General features: G+C 40.4%; 1 protein-coding gene and 1 long non-coding RNA gene across 3 annotated transcripts in view; one reads left to right on the top strand and one right to left on the bottom strand.

Moving 5' to 3' along the window:
• The window catches only part of LOC133664843 (uncharacterized), a 33,551-nt gene extending 18,324 nt beyond the window's left edge, over window positions 1–15,227 (bottom strand). Inside the window, exons 1-3 of the long non-coding RNA XR_009828647.1 lie at window positions 15,115–15,227; window positions 11,822–12,014; window positions 1,257–1,452 (exon numbers count right to left, since the gene is read on the bottom strand). This is a non-coding gene — a long non-coding RNA (uncharacterized LOC133664843). The remainder of the gene's footprint in view (window positions 1–1,256; window positions 1,453–11,821; window positions 12,015–15,114) is intronic.
• inpp4aa (inositol polyphosphate-4-phosphatase type I Aa) overlaps window positions 1–15,734 on the top strand; it is a 37,100-nt gene extending 21,366 nt beyond the window's left edge. For both annotated transcript variants that reach the window (XM_062069789.1, XM_062069788.1), the window contains exons 17-24: window positions 957–989; window positions 1,263–1,435; window positions 1,531–1,654; window positions 5,099–5,366; window positions 11,669–11,766; window positions 11,845–11,957; window positions 15,083–15,237; window positions 15,312–15,734. In XM_062069789.1, coding sequence (XP_061925773.1) covers window positions 957–989; window positions 1,263–1,435; window positions 1,531–1,654; window positions 5,099–5,366; window positions 11,669–11,766; window positions 11,845–11,957; window positions 15,083–15,237; window positions 15,312–15,444 — 1,097 coding nt within the window. In that variant the 3' untranslated portion in view covers window positions 15,445–15,734. The remainder of the gene's footprint in view (window positions 1–956; window positions 990–1,262; window positions 1,436–1,530; window positions 1,655–5,098; window positions 5,367–11,668; window positions 11,767–11,844; window positions 11,958–15,082; window positions 15,238–15,311) is intronic.
• Window positions 15,735–16,591: the final 857 nt, after the last annotated feature.

Here is a 16,591-nt window from a genome sequence, read left to right as displayed (position 1 = left end):
CCAATTTGCATTTATCAAAAAAACATTGTAAAACGTTTACAAATTAAAATGGTGGAAGATAAACATATTTAAATACACAAATGAAAATAGAATGTCTCTTATGAAGGCAGAACAATATTTCTGCCAAGAAAGTATACTGTGTGTCTATTTATTTTAGTTAATTAAAATAAACACAACTTAGTGAAAATATTTTAGCGTGTGTATAAGTCCTTTTTGAGCACATTCAACAATACTGTGATAATGATAACCATGATACTTTTAGTCACAATAACTTTATCTATTTTATTTATTATTTAGGTTGTGTATATTTGAGGGTCCCCATCCCCTCCTTAACAGAGATAAACAAAAACTGTTGTATTGCTTTTGGCTGGGATTTTTAGCCAAGTGCAAAATGTTGCATGCAGACAGAGTATATTTTATTGTCATTACTTGTCTGTATTATTTAACTTGGATATTTAAAAGTTTACATTCCAATTACAATGTTAAAATATACGAGAAATACAAACATATTAAATTTGAAAGGGTATACTTGCATTATTATGTGATATCATTACATCAGTATATTTATTATATTGGTTATTGTTTATCGGCAAGAATTTGTAAGCCAATAAATCATTGAGTAACATTTGTTATCGGCCCAGGCCTAGTTACTGTATATATGATGAGTTTTACCTATTTCGGAAATAACACCCTCTCTCCTATTAAGTGCAGAATAATTTACAGTAAATATATATTGTGGTATCCATGGTAACCAAGACAACATAGGAAGTGTAAAGAGAAGAGTTGTATAAGGAAATGGCTAAAAATAAAAAATAAAAGTTTGTTCAAAGCAAAACGACTGATTTCCTGTTTACACTGAGGTATGGGTACTGTGGATTATTACTACTACTATATATATTTTTTGAATCTCTTAATAGATTAATATATTATTGTCAATATTTCTCTTTCACTGCCAGGGAACAGTCCAGAAGTGGATAAGAAATCACCAGGTAAGATTTGAATGAATCCATTTAGGATATGCAGCGATTTAACTATTTTTATGCCGCGTTGACATTTTTGCTCATCTTTTCTTTTCATCCCAGATTACGGCATGCTCTGAAAGATTAACATTTAAAAATGACATGTTGCCTCAAATCATTGCCAAAAACTGCAATATCCCCACTGTCATTGAAATGCACAGGAAGAATCTGCAAGATACCCAGTGGTATACTTTGTGCTGGTCAACCACAATTTGTGGTTTTTACTTTGACTCTTACCTGCAGGTGAGTGGAGCGAGGCTATGCACCCTCTGCTGGCCACGCTGAGCGACTGCGCCTCGCTGCTGGGCGACAAGGCCAGGAAGGCCATGGTGTTCCTCCTCATGCAGGACAGCGCCCCCACCATCGCCATGAGCCTCACGCTGCAGTACCGCCGCGACGTCGTCTTCTGCCAGACCGTCAGTCCACACACAACCTACGATTGGAAAATGATGATGATGTTGATGATGATGACGATGAGGATGATTCTGATGATGTGTTTGTGTGCCACCAGCTAACAGCTCTGATCTGCGGCTTTGTCCTCAAGCTGAGGAACAGCCTCTGTGATTTGGGCTTCCTCAGGCAGCTCCACACTATCGGCCTCCTGGTGCAGTATGAGAGCTTACTCAGCACCTACGGTAATGTGTGTGTGTGTGTGTGTGTGTGTGTGTGTGTGTGTGTGTGTGTGTGTGTGTGTGTGTGTGTGTGTGTGTGTGTGTGTGTGTGTGTGTGTGTGTGTGTGCGTGTGTGTTCTTGTATTTATACCCTTTTTTTTAAACATCAACAAGGAAAAGTACCTTCCATATGAGGACCGGTGATCAAGTTAGGACATAAATCATGGTCCCAATACGGAAAACTGTTGCATCTATTAGAGAATGTCTCATTTGCACCCCTGGTGGTGAAATCTATCAAAATTAGGGTGGTCCTAAAAAGGAGGGATTTTTCAAATTGACTGTCGGTTTTAAAAGTGCTCCCCCTCTGGTCAACAAATGAAATAACAAGTGTGTGTAAGAAATTGAAATGCGCCCCCTTTGGCCAAAATTATTATATTTGTAAAAATTAAATAAATATGTATATAGAGACATACTGTAATAACTTGAAGTAAATAATGAAGATTAAAAACCAATTACAAACAAAAAATTTAATAAATTAAAAATTAACACATTTTTTTCACAATATGTCAACTTTTTTCTTATAAAATTGGGAACAATGTATTTTTATTTTTACTGTTTCTGTAATATTGCAATATTTTCTTGTAAAATTATTACTTTATGTAAAATTATTACTTTTTACTGCAAAATGCTGACATTTGTCATATTAAATTCTGACTTGTATCACGATATTGCCAATTTTTTTGTTGTTCTTGTAAAATAGTGACAGTTTTTGAGTAGAATTATGACTTTTGTCATAATTTGGCCAAGTAAAATTCCGATTATTATTGTAATATTGCCAACATTTTTAAGTTTTCCTATAAAATTGCATCTGTTATTGAGTAAAATTCCAACTTTTATCATAATATTGCACAAATTTTCAGTTTTTCAATGTTGACTTGCGTTGAGTAAAATTGCGACTTTTATTATAATACTGCCAAAATTCAAAGTTACCTTTTTCTTGGGAAATTCCAACTCATTTTTCCCAACAAGCTTTTTTATATTTGCATAGTATGTATATATTATTAATGTTGTAAATACACATATTTATAAAAACTAGAAAGAGTGGTCCTAAAGAGGTAGCCATTTTTCGGAGGTCTCAAGAAGGTAACATACAAGAGTGTGTGTGTGTGTGTGTGTGTGTGTGTGTGTGTGTGTGTGTGTGTGTGTGTGTGTGTGTGTGTGTGTGTGTGTGTGTGTGTGTGTGTGTGTGTGTGTGTGTGTGTGTGTGTGTGTGTGTGTGTGTCTATGTGTGTGTGCGTTTTGAGTTACTAAACTCCGGCGAAATGCAGTTGCAGCAATTTACACAAGAATGTGTCGTTTTTGTGGTTATAGTGCAGTACATTACAAATGTGACATAGTTAAATGGCCACAAAAGGTAAAGTATGCAAAAGGTTGGTATCATTCTTACAAAAACAAGGAATTTGTATAAATAGTAGTTAGTAAAAAATTGACTTTTCAGGGCAGGAAGTCCCACTTTGATACATTGTGTGTGTCAAAGATGCTCAAACCAATGTAATGTGGCGTAAGCTAGGCTATCTGGACAAAACATCCACACCTCAGCTTAAAAAAATCACAATTTCATGAAATAATATTTGTAACCAAATCAATTTCACACGTATTTCATTTTCTAGATTTTTTTGGACACTGCTATACTTTGTTGCATTAGTCTTCTTGGTGCTTCTCAATTATTTTCTGTCACACCCCCCTTGGGAAGAAGAAAACATTTTGCGACCCCCCACGTACCTATAAATAGTATCATTTGTCTATAAAATTGTAATAAGTACACCTTTGCATCACATTGTGTCCTTATTAACATCAAATAAGACCAAAAAAAGGACAACATAATTATTGATCAACTTACAACAAAGAATAACTTTATTAACATTGTTTTTAGTCTGTAATAGAAAACATTTAAAGTGAATCAATATGCCTGAAATAAACAAATTAAAAAGTAGTCCTTATTTAAACTATAACATTTTTTTGACTGACTTGATCCATTTAATACGGAAAAATAAAATAGAATTATCTCAATTTTTAAAAAAATAAAAAATTGTTCAGCAACTTTAACTCAGGAGCACAAATATATAAAACACTTTAACCTACAAAACAAATAGTGAATAAAATAATTGTGCTGATTTCATTTTCCAACAAAAATCTAAATGATAATTATTGACTACAATGAGCACGTTTTGTAGTGCACAGCTTTTCGAAGTGGGGTTTGAAGCACGATACTGATAAAGCATGTTCTCCGCGGTCACACTATTTGAGAAGGACTGCATTAATCCCACATATAATAACAACTCACAAATACTGTATTCAGCAGCTCTCTTTTTAAACTTCATGTAAACGTTACATTTACAGTTGTTGGATTAAATACATCTACCGCAGGAGTGTCAAACGTATGGCCCGCGGGCCGGATTAGGCCCGCAAACAGGTTTTATCCGGCCCGCGGGATGAGTTTGCAAAGTATAAAAATGAGCCGAAATTTTTGAATGAAAGAAACTGCTGTTCTAAATATGTCCACTAGATGTCGCAATAGCAATTCTTTGTATCTTTGTAGATGATGTTACATATGTAAAAAAAAAAAAAAACACATTAGTGGATCAGTCAAGGAAAATGAGCAAACTACATAAATAAAATCTTGTAATTTGATTTTGATAAAAAAAAATTTATCTTGATAGATTGAAAATCAACAAAACAAATTTTATTCAGAAAGTATAAATAACGACAAATAAAGAGAGAATACTATTAACTGCAACATGTAAGTGTAAAAAAAACAACAACATTATGACTTGTACATTTTCAGAATGTGCTTGTTCTATTTTTAAACAAAAGAAAACAATCTAAAGTTGTCTTTATTTTTAAGTTATCGTGCCATGATTTTACCAGTCGGCCCACTTGGGAGTACATTTTTCTCCGTGTGGCCCCCCATCTAAAATGAGTTTGTCACCCCTGGTATACCGCAAAATAACAGTGATATACTTTTTTTTTTTTTTAAAGTTAATACGGTTAACTACTTAGGCAACTATTTGGGGTGCAGCATTAATTAAAAAAAAAAAAACTAGATCAACATTGCCCAAAGTGGGGCCGGGGGGCCAAATTTGGCCCACCCACAAATTCATCCTGACTTTTCTCAAGCTCACACAATTATCGATGGTATGTCCGCAAGGCTAACTAGCCTACTAATGTTTTTAAGTGACATGTTATTTGCTGCAATTGAAGCAACTTTATTATTCACATTTAGGCTATTTGTGTTTCATTCTTAAAAATCACTGGGACCCGATTTGATTTGATTTTCACTTTTGCTCTTGGAGGCAAAACATTGGGCACCCCTGAACTAGACAACATACAGGAGGCACGGCGTCTATTAGATATTGCACAATAACTCCTTGACAGTTATTGACGCAGGATCCTTTTTGCCGCCTTAAGGTGAGGAGCTGGCCATGCTGGAGGACATGAGCGTGGGGGTGAACGACCTGATGAACGTCACCTTTAAAATCACGCAAGCAAGCACAGCTTTCAGCCCCGACATGCTGCCGGTCATCACGGGAAACAGGAACGGCTTTAACGTCAGGGTTCCGATCCCGGGCGCCATATTCGACACTCTGCCGCGGGAGATCCAGAACGGGATGTTGCTGCGCGTGCAACCGGTGCTCTTCAACGTGGGCATCAACGAGCAACAAACGCTGGCTGAGAAGTAAGTAGCGGGTATGGGAGGACGGGACACCACACCACACCACACCACAGTGCAGTGTTTGTCCTACATTCATTTAACATAAGAATGACATCACGCCTTGAAAAAATGTGTCGTCTTATATTCGGGGTCTAGATATTTATTAACGAAAAAAACAGTTTATGTTTTTTTGTTTTTTCTTCCCAAAAAATTATTTTGAGGTCATTATGGTAGTTCAAATTCTAAAACCGAACAAATTGGAGGTCAATTACTCTTTAAGCTGTGCTTCTTCCTACTCCTTTTCAGACATGTAATGAGAATTTGATGTAGTGCTGTCCCGATACCAATATTTTACTACCGGTACCAAGATGTATTTCGGTACTTTTCTAAATAAAGGGCACCACAAAAAATGTCATTATTGGTTTTATTTTAACAAAAAATCTTAGGGTACATTAAACATATGTTTCTTATTGCAAGTTTGTCCTTAAATAAAATAGTGAACATACAAGACAACTTGTCTGTTAGTAGTAAGTAATCAAACAAAGGCTCCTAATTTAGCTGCTGACATATGCAGTAACATATTGTGTCATTTATCATTTTATTATTTTGTCAAAATTGTTAAGGACAAGTGGTAGAAAATAAATTATTAATCTACTTGTTCATTTACTGTTAATATCTGGTTATTTTCTGTTTCAACATGTTCTATCTACACTTCTGTTAAAATGTAATAACCACTTATTCTTCTGTTGTTAGATACTTTACATTAGTTTTGGACGATACCACAAATTTGGGTATCAATCCGATACCAAGTCGTTACAGGATCATACATTGGTCATATTCAAAGTCCTCATGTGTCCAGGGACATATTTTATGAGTTTATAAAAAAAAAATTTTTTTTTTAAACTAAATAAGATTTTGTGATGCAAAAAAATATCGATGTAATCATAGTAGTATCGACTAGATACGCTTCTGTACTTGGTATCATCACAGTGGAGGTTAGGTGTAGATCCACCAATGCCGTTTGTTTATATTGTAGCGTGCCGAAAGAGTTGGTGCTGCAGGGAATTCTGGGAATTTGTTCTGTAGTGTTAATGTTGTGTTGTGGTGCAAATAGTCTCCCAAAATGTGTTTGTCGTTGTTGTTTAATATGGTTTCACTACATGGCACATGTTGACGGACACTTCCAAGATGGCGCCGTGAACGGTCTTACTTGCGGGAGCAGCATCTAAAAAAAGAATATAATCCTGCGAAAACAGCTTGTGTATGATTGAAAAGAGACTTAATAGTTTCCCTATAGTATTTAGTTCATTTTGTATTTCATTTGGCTGGACTTTGACGGCTGCTCCTTTGAACTATGTCGACATCTTCTGGCTTGAAAAGGAAAGGTATGGCGAGGAAAATGGCGGATAACGCTACAACCGGAGCTTCAAACCTGCTATTTGAGAACCTATATGGCACATGTTTATGACAGTGTTGGTGTTGTTCATACGGCCACGCTTAGTGTAACATGTATGGCTGTTGACTAAGTATGCGTTTATTCACTTGTGAGCAGTGTATTCAAAGTTATGCATTGCTGATCGCGGCACCAGGCCTGCAGAGATGCCATGGCATGCCGGCTGTGGGTGCGGGGCTGGGCCCTTATGGCTTTTTGCCGGATGGGGTGCCTGGTGGGTGGTGGGCGGGGGGGCCTGGACGTGCGGGTATGGCTGCGGGGTTTGGTGGCGCTGGACACTGTTGGCAACCAGGCCTCATGTTTATTTTTATTTTATTTTATTTAAAGGGTTTATTTAATTTTATTTATTATTTTTATTTTTATTTAAATTTTTTATATTTTTTGTTTTTGTTTTTGTTTTGTTTTGGTGTATGTATGTGTGTGTATATGTGTGCATATGTATATGTATGTAGGTGTATATATGTGTGTGTGTGTGTGTATGTGTATATGCATGCATGTGTGTATGTGTATGTATGTGTATATACATATATGTATGTATATGTGTATGTGTGTATGTATGTGTGTATGTATGTGTAGGTGTGTGTATGGGTGTGGATGTCCGGTGGATCGATTGGCCTGTATGTGGATGAGTTGGGGTAGGTGGGTTGGCGGCCTCTGTGGTAGCTGGGGGTGTGCGTTGTTGTGGTTTACGGGGTAGGTCGCTTTTTTTTTGTTTCAGGTTTCGGCGGCCGCGGGTGTTTGTACTGCGGACGGGCGGTGGTGGTGATGGTTGCTGTGGTACTGCCGGCGTTTGGCGTCACTGTGTTGGGTTGGAGTGGTTGGGGGACTGTGGCTGGTATCTGTGCGCTTGTGGGGTTGTGGGGGCTGGCTGGCGTTGGCTTGACGGCTGGTTTGGGGGCTGGCGTGCGGACGGGGTGCATTGACTTCTTCCCCGGTTGGGGGGCACCATCCCCTGGCCGGAACTCGTATGGGTGCGTTGCTGTGTGGATGGCCGGGATGCGGTGTTTGCATTGGGCATGGGGCTGTGCAGTTTTTCTGCGTTTGGTTGCTGGTATGGGCTCTGCGGGGTTGGGTTGGGGCGGGCGGGGGCTGGCTTTGTTTGCCGGGGGGTGGGCTCGCGTGACGTCACGCTAAAGTGGTCTGGTGTGGGTCACGGGCCGTGGGGGGGGCGGCTTCCTGGCCGTAGTTCCTGGTTGTCGGCCGCATGGACTGGGGGGGATGTCCGGGCCCTCTACTCCTCCTACTTATAGCACACACAGTCACACAAATATAGGACTTTGGGGGATTGTCCTGCGGGGAGGCATGGCGGGGGGTTGAGGATGCCTCCTATGGGGCTCCGGTCTTCCTGTCTTGTCCCCTGCTCGTCCATCCCTCAATCTTAGCTGCATATTAGACACTTTGGATTTGGAGGGCTCGGCTTGGTTGGGACCCACCAAGACCTTGATGTCCCCCAATTTTAATCGCATTATTAGTTCCCACAAGCATACATATCTCACTCACGCTACAGTACACGCATCAATAGGGACTGGAGGTCGGCTGTAATGGCTGACCTCCTAATTTTAACTACACAGTAGACACTCTGGGGGCCTTGTACACATGCATGTGGGGGGGTTGGGGTTTGGCGCACCCCTCATTGCCTCGTCGGCCGGCGCGGATTCCGGGGACTGCGTTCTGGTGGCCTGCCAGGCTTTTATTAATTTATTATTATTATTATTATTTTATGTTTTATGTGTATATATATATGTATGTATATATATATATATATGTGTGTATGTGTGTATGTATGTATGTGTATGTGTATATGTATGTGTATGTGTATATACACCAATGTCACCTTTTTCCCACCTTTTTAAGGAGCGCCTAAGTGAGGCTGATCCGTTGGCGGTCCCGTCTTGTCTCCCTGTAACGTATGTCTGCTCTTAGCGGGACTGTGCCGAAAATGTAATTTCAGTTCTTATGTGTCTTGTACATGTAAGAATGGACAATAAAGCTGATTGATTGATTGATTGATTGATTGATTGATTGATATGTATGTATGTGTATGTATATATGTATATATATATATTTATTTATTTTTATTTTTATTTTTTTTTAAATAATTTTTATTATTTACTTACTTTATTTTATTTAATTATTTGTATTTGTTATTTTTAATTTAATTTGTATTTCATTTTATTATTATTATTTTTTTATTTTTTTATTTTTTTTTAAATTATTGTTATTTTTGTTTAATCTTACTATTTATTTGTGTGTGGCGTCGCGCGGGTCTCGCTTCCTGTTGGGTGGGGTCCGTGCCCGTGTGGCCCGACCTTGCGCTGTGGGGTCTCTATTGGCGACTTGATGTGGTGGCGGCGCGGCGCGGCGCCCGTGTCTGGCCTGGATACTGTGTCTCGGTTGTTTGGGCGGTGGTGTGTTTGTGCGGGTTTGGGTTGGGGTGGTGGGGTCTTTTGGCGGGGGGGGGGGGGGGGGTGTTGGTGTCTCTTGTTTGCGTGTTGGCGTTTGGGCTTGCTGGCGGGCTGGCGCTGGCTGGTATCTGTGATCCTGTTGGCGTGTGGTTGCCGGTCGCGTTTTTTTTTTTGATCGCTTTGATTTGATTGGGTGGTGCTGGCTGTCTGTGGGTGTTGTGGCTGCTGTTTCTGCTGCCGTTTGTTTGTGGTGTGGGCGCCCGTGGCTGCTGGGTCTGGTGCAGGGGGGTGGCTGATGTTGTGACTGGTGGCAGCGCGCGCGCGTGGTGGTTGTCGGGGCTGACAAACTGTGTATATGTATGTGTATGTGTGTATGTATGTATGTATGTATGTATGTATGTATATATATGTGTATGTGTATGCATGTGTATGTGTGTGTATGTGTACATGTGTATGTTTATGTGTATGTATATATATATGTATGTATATTTCTGGGGGTACGTTCTGGGCCTGCCTGTCGGGTGGGGGTCGGCGCCTCAGGCTACTGCATCCGGACTGCGTGTCTGGAGCTCCTGGGTCCCGCCGTCCATCCCTTCCGGGTGCCCGTCTTGGTTGGGGCCTGCTGGGTCTGGTCCCTGCATCTACTGTGGTGGCTTGGTGCTGCAGGGTATTCCGAGGTGCTGCGAGTCGGCCAGTTGTTGGGGTAGCGACCTTGTGTGTCAGCATGTCTGTGATCTTTTAATTCTTTTTTTATTTATTTATTTATTTATTTTTTTATAAATACATTTAATTATTTATTTATTTATTTATTTTTTTCCCACTTTTTAAAAAAATATATTTTATTATTATTATTATTATTATTATTATGTATTTATTTATTTTATTTATTTATTCCCCTACCTCAGGGGGGGGACTCGGCGGAGCGGTTGCTGGTTGTTCCATCTCCATCGTTGGGGTCCCTGCGGGTGGGGTGGGTGGTTCCTGTGGCCCCGTGCTGGGTGGTCCTGTGGCGGCCGGCTTGGGTGGGGTGGCTGTGGGCTGGCCTCGCCGCGCTCTCCGGGGGTGGGGGGGGGGCTCGTGGGGGCCCTGTTGCCGGTGGGGCGGGGGCGGTCTTCCCGTCCGGTTGCGGGGGGTCTCCGGGCCCCTCGGGTGGGGCGTCCCGCCTTTCTGTCCGTGTGGGGTGTGGTCTCTCGCTGGCTTGGGGTCTGGCTTCCCCCTGTTTTTCTCGTGCCTTGTCCTCTGCCGGGTGCGTCTGTCTGCGGCCTGCTGCTGGCCCTTGTGGGCGGCGCGGTGGGCCAGGCTCTGGGGTTCCTGTCGCTGTCCGGCTTGGCTGCGTGGGGGCGGTGGCCCCTGGTTCCCTGGGCACCACACCTACTGTTTGTGGGATGGGTTCTCGGGGAGGCTGGGGCCGTACTCTGGCTCCCGCACACACTGGGAGTCAAATGTATTGTACATGCAAATTCACATATACTCACACACATACATACAGACATACATTGGTACCTACGCTCCCACATACATATTTGTCACAAAAACTGTCCAATTTCCTTATTTTATATATACCAGGGGTCCCCAAACTACGGCCCACAGGCCGTAAATCTGGCCCGTGGGAAGTCCCAAGTAAAAAAATAAATACATTTTGTTTTATTGTATTATTATTTTTTAAAATCTGTCCTGTCTACTAGCCGCTCAGGCAAATCATATTGTTTAAAAATGCATTTTCCCATCGATGACGTGACATCATCGCGCTCGCGCCGCAACCGCAAGCTCTTTCAGTCAATTAGTGTGTGAGGAATAAATGTATATATATATATATATATATATATATATATATATATATATATATATATATATATATATATATTCATATATGTACACACATCCCGGCCCCCGGCCAAATTTTTTAACCAATGCGGCCCCCGGGTCAAAACGTATGGTGACCCCTGATTTATACAGTCGTTTTTATCGGCTGTTAATTGGTTCCGGACATGGCCATTAATTAAAATTGGTAATTTGTCATAGTTGGAGCATAAAAAAACTGCTTTTGACCTTCTAAATAATTGTTTTAACAATATAAGAGCCCTATAGACAGACTTTAGTCACCTTTACACTTCTTTAATCCAATATGCGGCTGAGACTGAGCCAATCAGTGGCCACCATACTGAACAGCACGCTCTGATTGGTTAGGTCTCATCTAGTGGCCAATAGTACTATCCATACTTTTAGTCAATTTTGCCGTTTGTATGCTTGAAAATGCTTACTTAGGGCCAAAAATCCTTTAACATATTTTTTTTTTTTAAGTGTGCGATGTGGTGAAACCGCTATATTTGAAGCGCGATGTGGCCATAGCCTTTGGTCTCATGACAAAACGCAAAGCGAACTGCACCAAAGCGTGCTCCAAAACATTTGGTCCAGACCTGAGTATCCAAGCACACGTGTGAACTGGTGTTATTTCTGTGTTTGTGCAGGTTTGGAGACACGTCCTTACAGGAAGTGATCAACACAGAGAGCATGGCGCGTCTCAGCTTGTACTACGACCACTTTAAAGAGGTCCTCCCCGAGGACTGTGAGTCAACAAAGATGTCTTCAGAGTGCCCCTGATGTTCTCTGACTGCACTCACCTCCCCTGTCGTGGTCTTCTCAGGCCTGCATCGCTCTCGCAGTAGCACCGGTATGCCCGACCTGCTCAGACTGCTCAACCAGAACATCAACGCCAAGAAGAGCAAGAACGTGGAGATTCTGTGGCAGGCGGCCGAGGTGCGTTTTGGGGTTGGTTGGTTTGTCTCTGCTAGCAATATGTCCGCCATTTAGCGCCTAAAAAAATAAGAATTCATTACTGCTTGTGTTCTTTCACTGCGCTGTGGCTTGCGTTTCTTTTTTATTCCATCCATTGGTGATTTGAAAAGACCCTTCCCTGTCATTGGCCAGTCCCCATGTCCATCAATACATTAGCACACAATTATATTTTTTAAGCATGGTGTGGCCATGCTTATACTCTAAAATATGCAGTAGTGTAGTCAGGACAGCCCCTCCCTATACACAGATCACACACTGTGTGTAGGGCCAACAATCCATAGGGGGCCACCATCCATCCATCCATTCGTTTTCTACCACTTGTCCCTCTCAGTGTCGCAGGGGTACACCCTAGACAAGCCGGTGGGGGGCCGCCATTTTGTGAAAAATGACAAGGGGGCTTTAAATGAAACTTTATCGCAAACTTATTCCTAGCCCCTTCCTGCCCCATCACTGATAAGAAAATAATTAGAAACTGTCCTCATCATAGTCACTGTCCCGTGTGGCGCGCAGCGTTAATGCATTGGTCTCGTATTGGGTTTGATCCCCAAGAATGCGTTTGGGCAGAAATTATTATGTAAATTGTTTTGTTTTGCATATAAAATAACTGCTTAAGTCCAAAACATGCATCTAATTGAATTCAAGTTTGAGTCAAAATAGTATAAAATTAAACACGAATAAAGTTGGGAAAAAGGTTTGGGGGCTCCTAGTAAAATTCTGGGTGAAAAAGTACTACGGTGGTCCTAAAGCAGGGATCCATTTTTTACCGCTTGTCCCTTTTGGGGTCGCGGGGGGTGCCGGGGCCTATCTCAGCTGCATTCAGGCGGAAGGCAGGGTACACCCTGGACAAGTCGCCACCTCATCACAGGGCCAACACAGATAGACAGACAACATTCACACTCACATTCACACACTAGGGCCAATTTAGTATTGCCAATCAACCTATCCCCAGGTGCATGTTTTTGGAGGTGGGAGGAAGCCGGAGTACCCGAAGGAAACTCACGCAGTCACCGGGAGAACATGCAAACTCCACACAGAAAGATCCCGAGCCCGGGATTGAACTCAGGACCTTCGTATTGTGAGGCACATGCACTAACCCCTGCGCCACCGTGCTGCCCTAAAGCAGGGATATTCAACTAAATTGTTTTGGGGGCCACATTTCCAAAAAGCTAAGGACTGAGGGGCTGGACTTCTCCCTTTTAAATGTTAGTTTGTATATCGATGAGATCCAGCGTCCTTTACAGTAGACATTCGATTTTGCTCTACTTATTTTGTCAGAGTTACAAACTGTCTGCTGTTTCTAGGGATTTTTTGCAGAGTCTCTTAAAAGTTATTTTTTTAACTGAACTCATGGGCCACCGGTTGAACAGCCCAAATGATGAAAAACAGGAAGTCCGAATATGGAACCCTGAGGAACACCACTAGTATAACTAAAGTTAAACAAATGACTGACTGCATCTGAAGTAATAAACAAGCTACAGCAACACCTTAGTTACATAAATTACCAAATTGTAACTGCCAAAAATGGCAATACTTAAAAGGGACTGGAGGAACGCCTCAGTTATGTACATCACAAGTTTGGACCCCCGTGTTCTGTGTTTACTAGCAAGGTTCAAATGTCAAAGCAAGGATCTGCCAATGCGTTTACACTGGTCCAAGTTCCTCTATACAACAGGAGCACTTCAGAAAAGCACTATATAAATATAAACCACTATTTTCATTATCATTATTATCATACTCCAACAGGCTCCTTCAGCTTTGTTCCCAAACTGGGTGATTCAAGAACTCCTTCATTCCGCACTCCATCCACTGTAAAATCACTCGCCATACAATAATAGATGATATTTCTCTATTACCTCTATTATGTTAGCTACCTCTCTTTGTTTATAATGTATATTTTCTGCTGGATCTACTCTTTATTTTATGCTGCCCTTTTTTTGCTGCAGCTGTTACATATACTGTAATATTGTACATAGTAATTGGGATTTGCTTATATTGTATATATTATATAAAAATATAATATAATAATATATCAGTATATATTATATACTGTGTATATATAATATGTAAATATTACATATATGTTATATTTTATATTGCTGCTATGGTACATTTTTAGTTTACTTTATACCTTTTGTTTCTGCCCTCTTTTTGTGCATTATCCTTTCCATCCTTATCCTTTCCATCCTTTGTAACTGAGCTACTGTGTGGAACAATTTCTCTTGTGGATCATTAAAGTTTGTCTAAGTCTATTGTAATGTTTTAGAGTTTGCTGCAAAAAAAATTTTTTCACAAGTTTTTAACTGAACTCAGGGGAAGGTATGGTGTAATTCCCGGCCTGGATTTAGCCCCACAGCTGCCCTAAAGAGTCCAAAATGGTTCAAAACTAAACAAGCGAAAATCCTATTAAATTTCACAGTGTGGTAAAATCAGTAAGTAAATGTATAAAAATAATCCTCTGAAGTTTTTAACTGAACTCAGGGGAAGGTATGGTGTAATTCCCGGCCTGGATTTAGCCCCACAGCTGCCCTAAAGAGTCCAAAATGGTTCAAAACTAAACAAGCGAAAATCCTATTAAATTTCACAGTGTGGTAAAATCAGTAAGTAAATGTATAAAAATAATCCTCTGAAACTATGCTAATCAGTCGATCAATATCAGGGTGTATAAAGTGTCATCATTTATTGTATATATGACAAATAATCAGAATATTATTATTACTACATCAGAGTGATGGGCAGGACATTATAAGCTTTTGCTTCTTCCTGCTCCTTTTCGTGCACACACCATGTTTCTTTTTTCATTTTTTTTTAACTCATGTTTTTTTAGTAAAGGATATTGTATTGGAGAGACTGTTTTTTTTGTGTTTGAAATCAAATAATAAAATGCAAAAAAAATTACACCAAAGCTGACAGAAAGTTTTGTCTTTAAAAATATATACAATGTGTGTTTTTAGCTTTTTCTTTTTTACAAAATAAAAACAGTATCCAAATGGCCCCCCCCTGCTTTGACTTTCAGTATGCGGCCATTGGTGGACAAACTTGATCTATTATATTAACCTTACTTGGTATTTGTTATGCTGTGTCTAAAGGCATGCCGGCGCTTGAACGGAGTGCGTTTTACCAGCTGCAAGAGCGCCAAAGACCGCACTGCCATGTCCCTGACCCTGGAGCAGTGTCAAATCCTGCAGCAGGAGCACGCCTTGGCCCCACAGGTCTTCTACCAGGCCCTGGACTGCATGCGCAGGTGGGTTAATCACCAAAAGTGCATTGATGAAATATCATTACTCCCTAAAGCCTGTCACCTTCTCTTCTCCGCAGTGAGGGCTGCAGACGAGAGAACACCATGAAGAACGTGGGATGTCGCAAATACGCCTTTAACGCTCTCCAGCTCAAGGCCTTTCCTAAACAGTATCGCCCTCCGGAGGGCACGTATGGGAAAGTGGAATCCTAACTGCAGTGAAAAAGACTGATGAGAGCACCCACACAACAACACACACAAACAAAACACCTACAACACACAACGTGCAGCATTTGTTGTGTTTAGTCACAGCCTGGTATAGGTTGATTTATAGTGGTCTTGCCGCCTCTCGGTTTAATAGCATTGCATCTATTATTTATGTATCTGAAAAAGGAAAAGGGCAGGAAATGATAAATGAATTAGCCTAAAGCTACACGAAATGTCACAGGTGCACCAGTTGTGTGTTAATGTGCAACGACAAGTACAAATATTGTTTACTCATGCTTGATATCTTGTTTTTTTGTCTCGCATTTTTTAGGGAAATTATTGATGTCTAAATGTTTTCCACGGAGAATTAATATTACTCACATTTTGAAATTATTCAAATGTGTTAAAATCCATCCAGTGTGGGTCAAGATAACCTAAGTTATTAAATACATTTAAAGAAAACTGCCTACCTCTCAGCTCGTGGTGTAGCTGACAAAGGGACATTGTTATTATTTTTCTGTTATTCTTAATCATATTTATTTAAAAAAATAACTAAATTATCTTGCCAGCATGTATATCCTGCAGAGTATTTACATGTAAGGCTCCAGGGGATAGGTTAGGATATACTTTTATCTATCCCACAATGGAGAAATGGGTGCCTGCTCAGTTAAGAGTGAGGAAAACCTGCCAGGAATTGACAGGAAAGGTGATATACTGTACACCAGGGGTGTCCAAACTTTTTCCACTGAGGGCCGCACACCGAAAAATCAAAGCAAGCGGGGGCCAATTTTGTTATTTTTTTATTTCAAAAACCAACACAATATATGTATAAAAAAGATACATTTAAGCCTCCACTCAGACTTGATCCCGGGGACCCCAAAAGGTTTTGGTCAAAAAAAATATTACAAATGTGTCATTATTTAGTATTATTATTATTATTATTATTATTATTCAAGGTTTAAATCTCTAGATCAAAATTAGGTCTATCTGTCAATATAACGCTTTTAAAGATTTAAGTTGTATGCCATTTTTGTCAAGGAAAACCGTGTGTTTTTTATGGGAAAAAACACAAAATATGCAATATTTTCCCCCAATAAAATTTTTAAGTGGAATATTTGAGATTATATAATAATTGGAGTCTTAAAAGGGTCAA

Source organism: Entelurus aequoreus, linkage group LG14, assembly GCF_033978785.1.
Source record: "Entelurus aequoreus isolate RoL-2023_Sb linkage group LG14, RoL_Eaeq_v1.1, whole genome shotgun sequence".
In the NCBI taxonomy this organism is placed as follows: Eukaryota; Metazoa; Chordata; class Actinopteri; order Syngnathiformes; family Syngnathidae; genus Entelurus; species Entelurus aequoreus.
The sequence above is the reverse complement of the archived record's forward strand: the minus strand, read 5'-3'. Positions and strand labels throughout refer to the sequence as shown.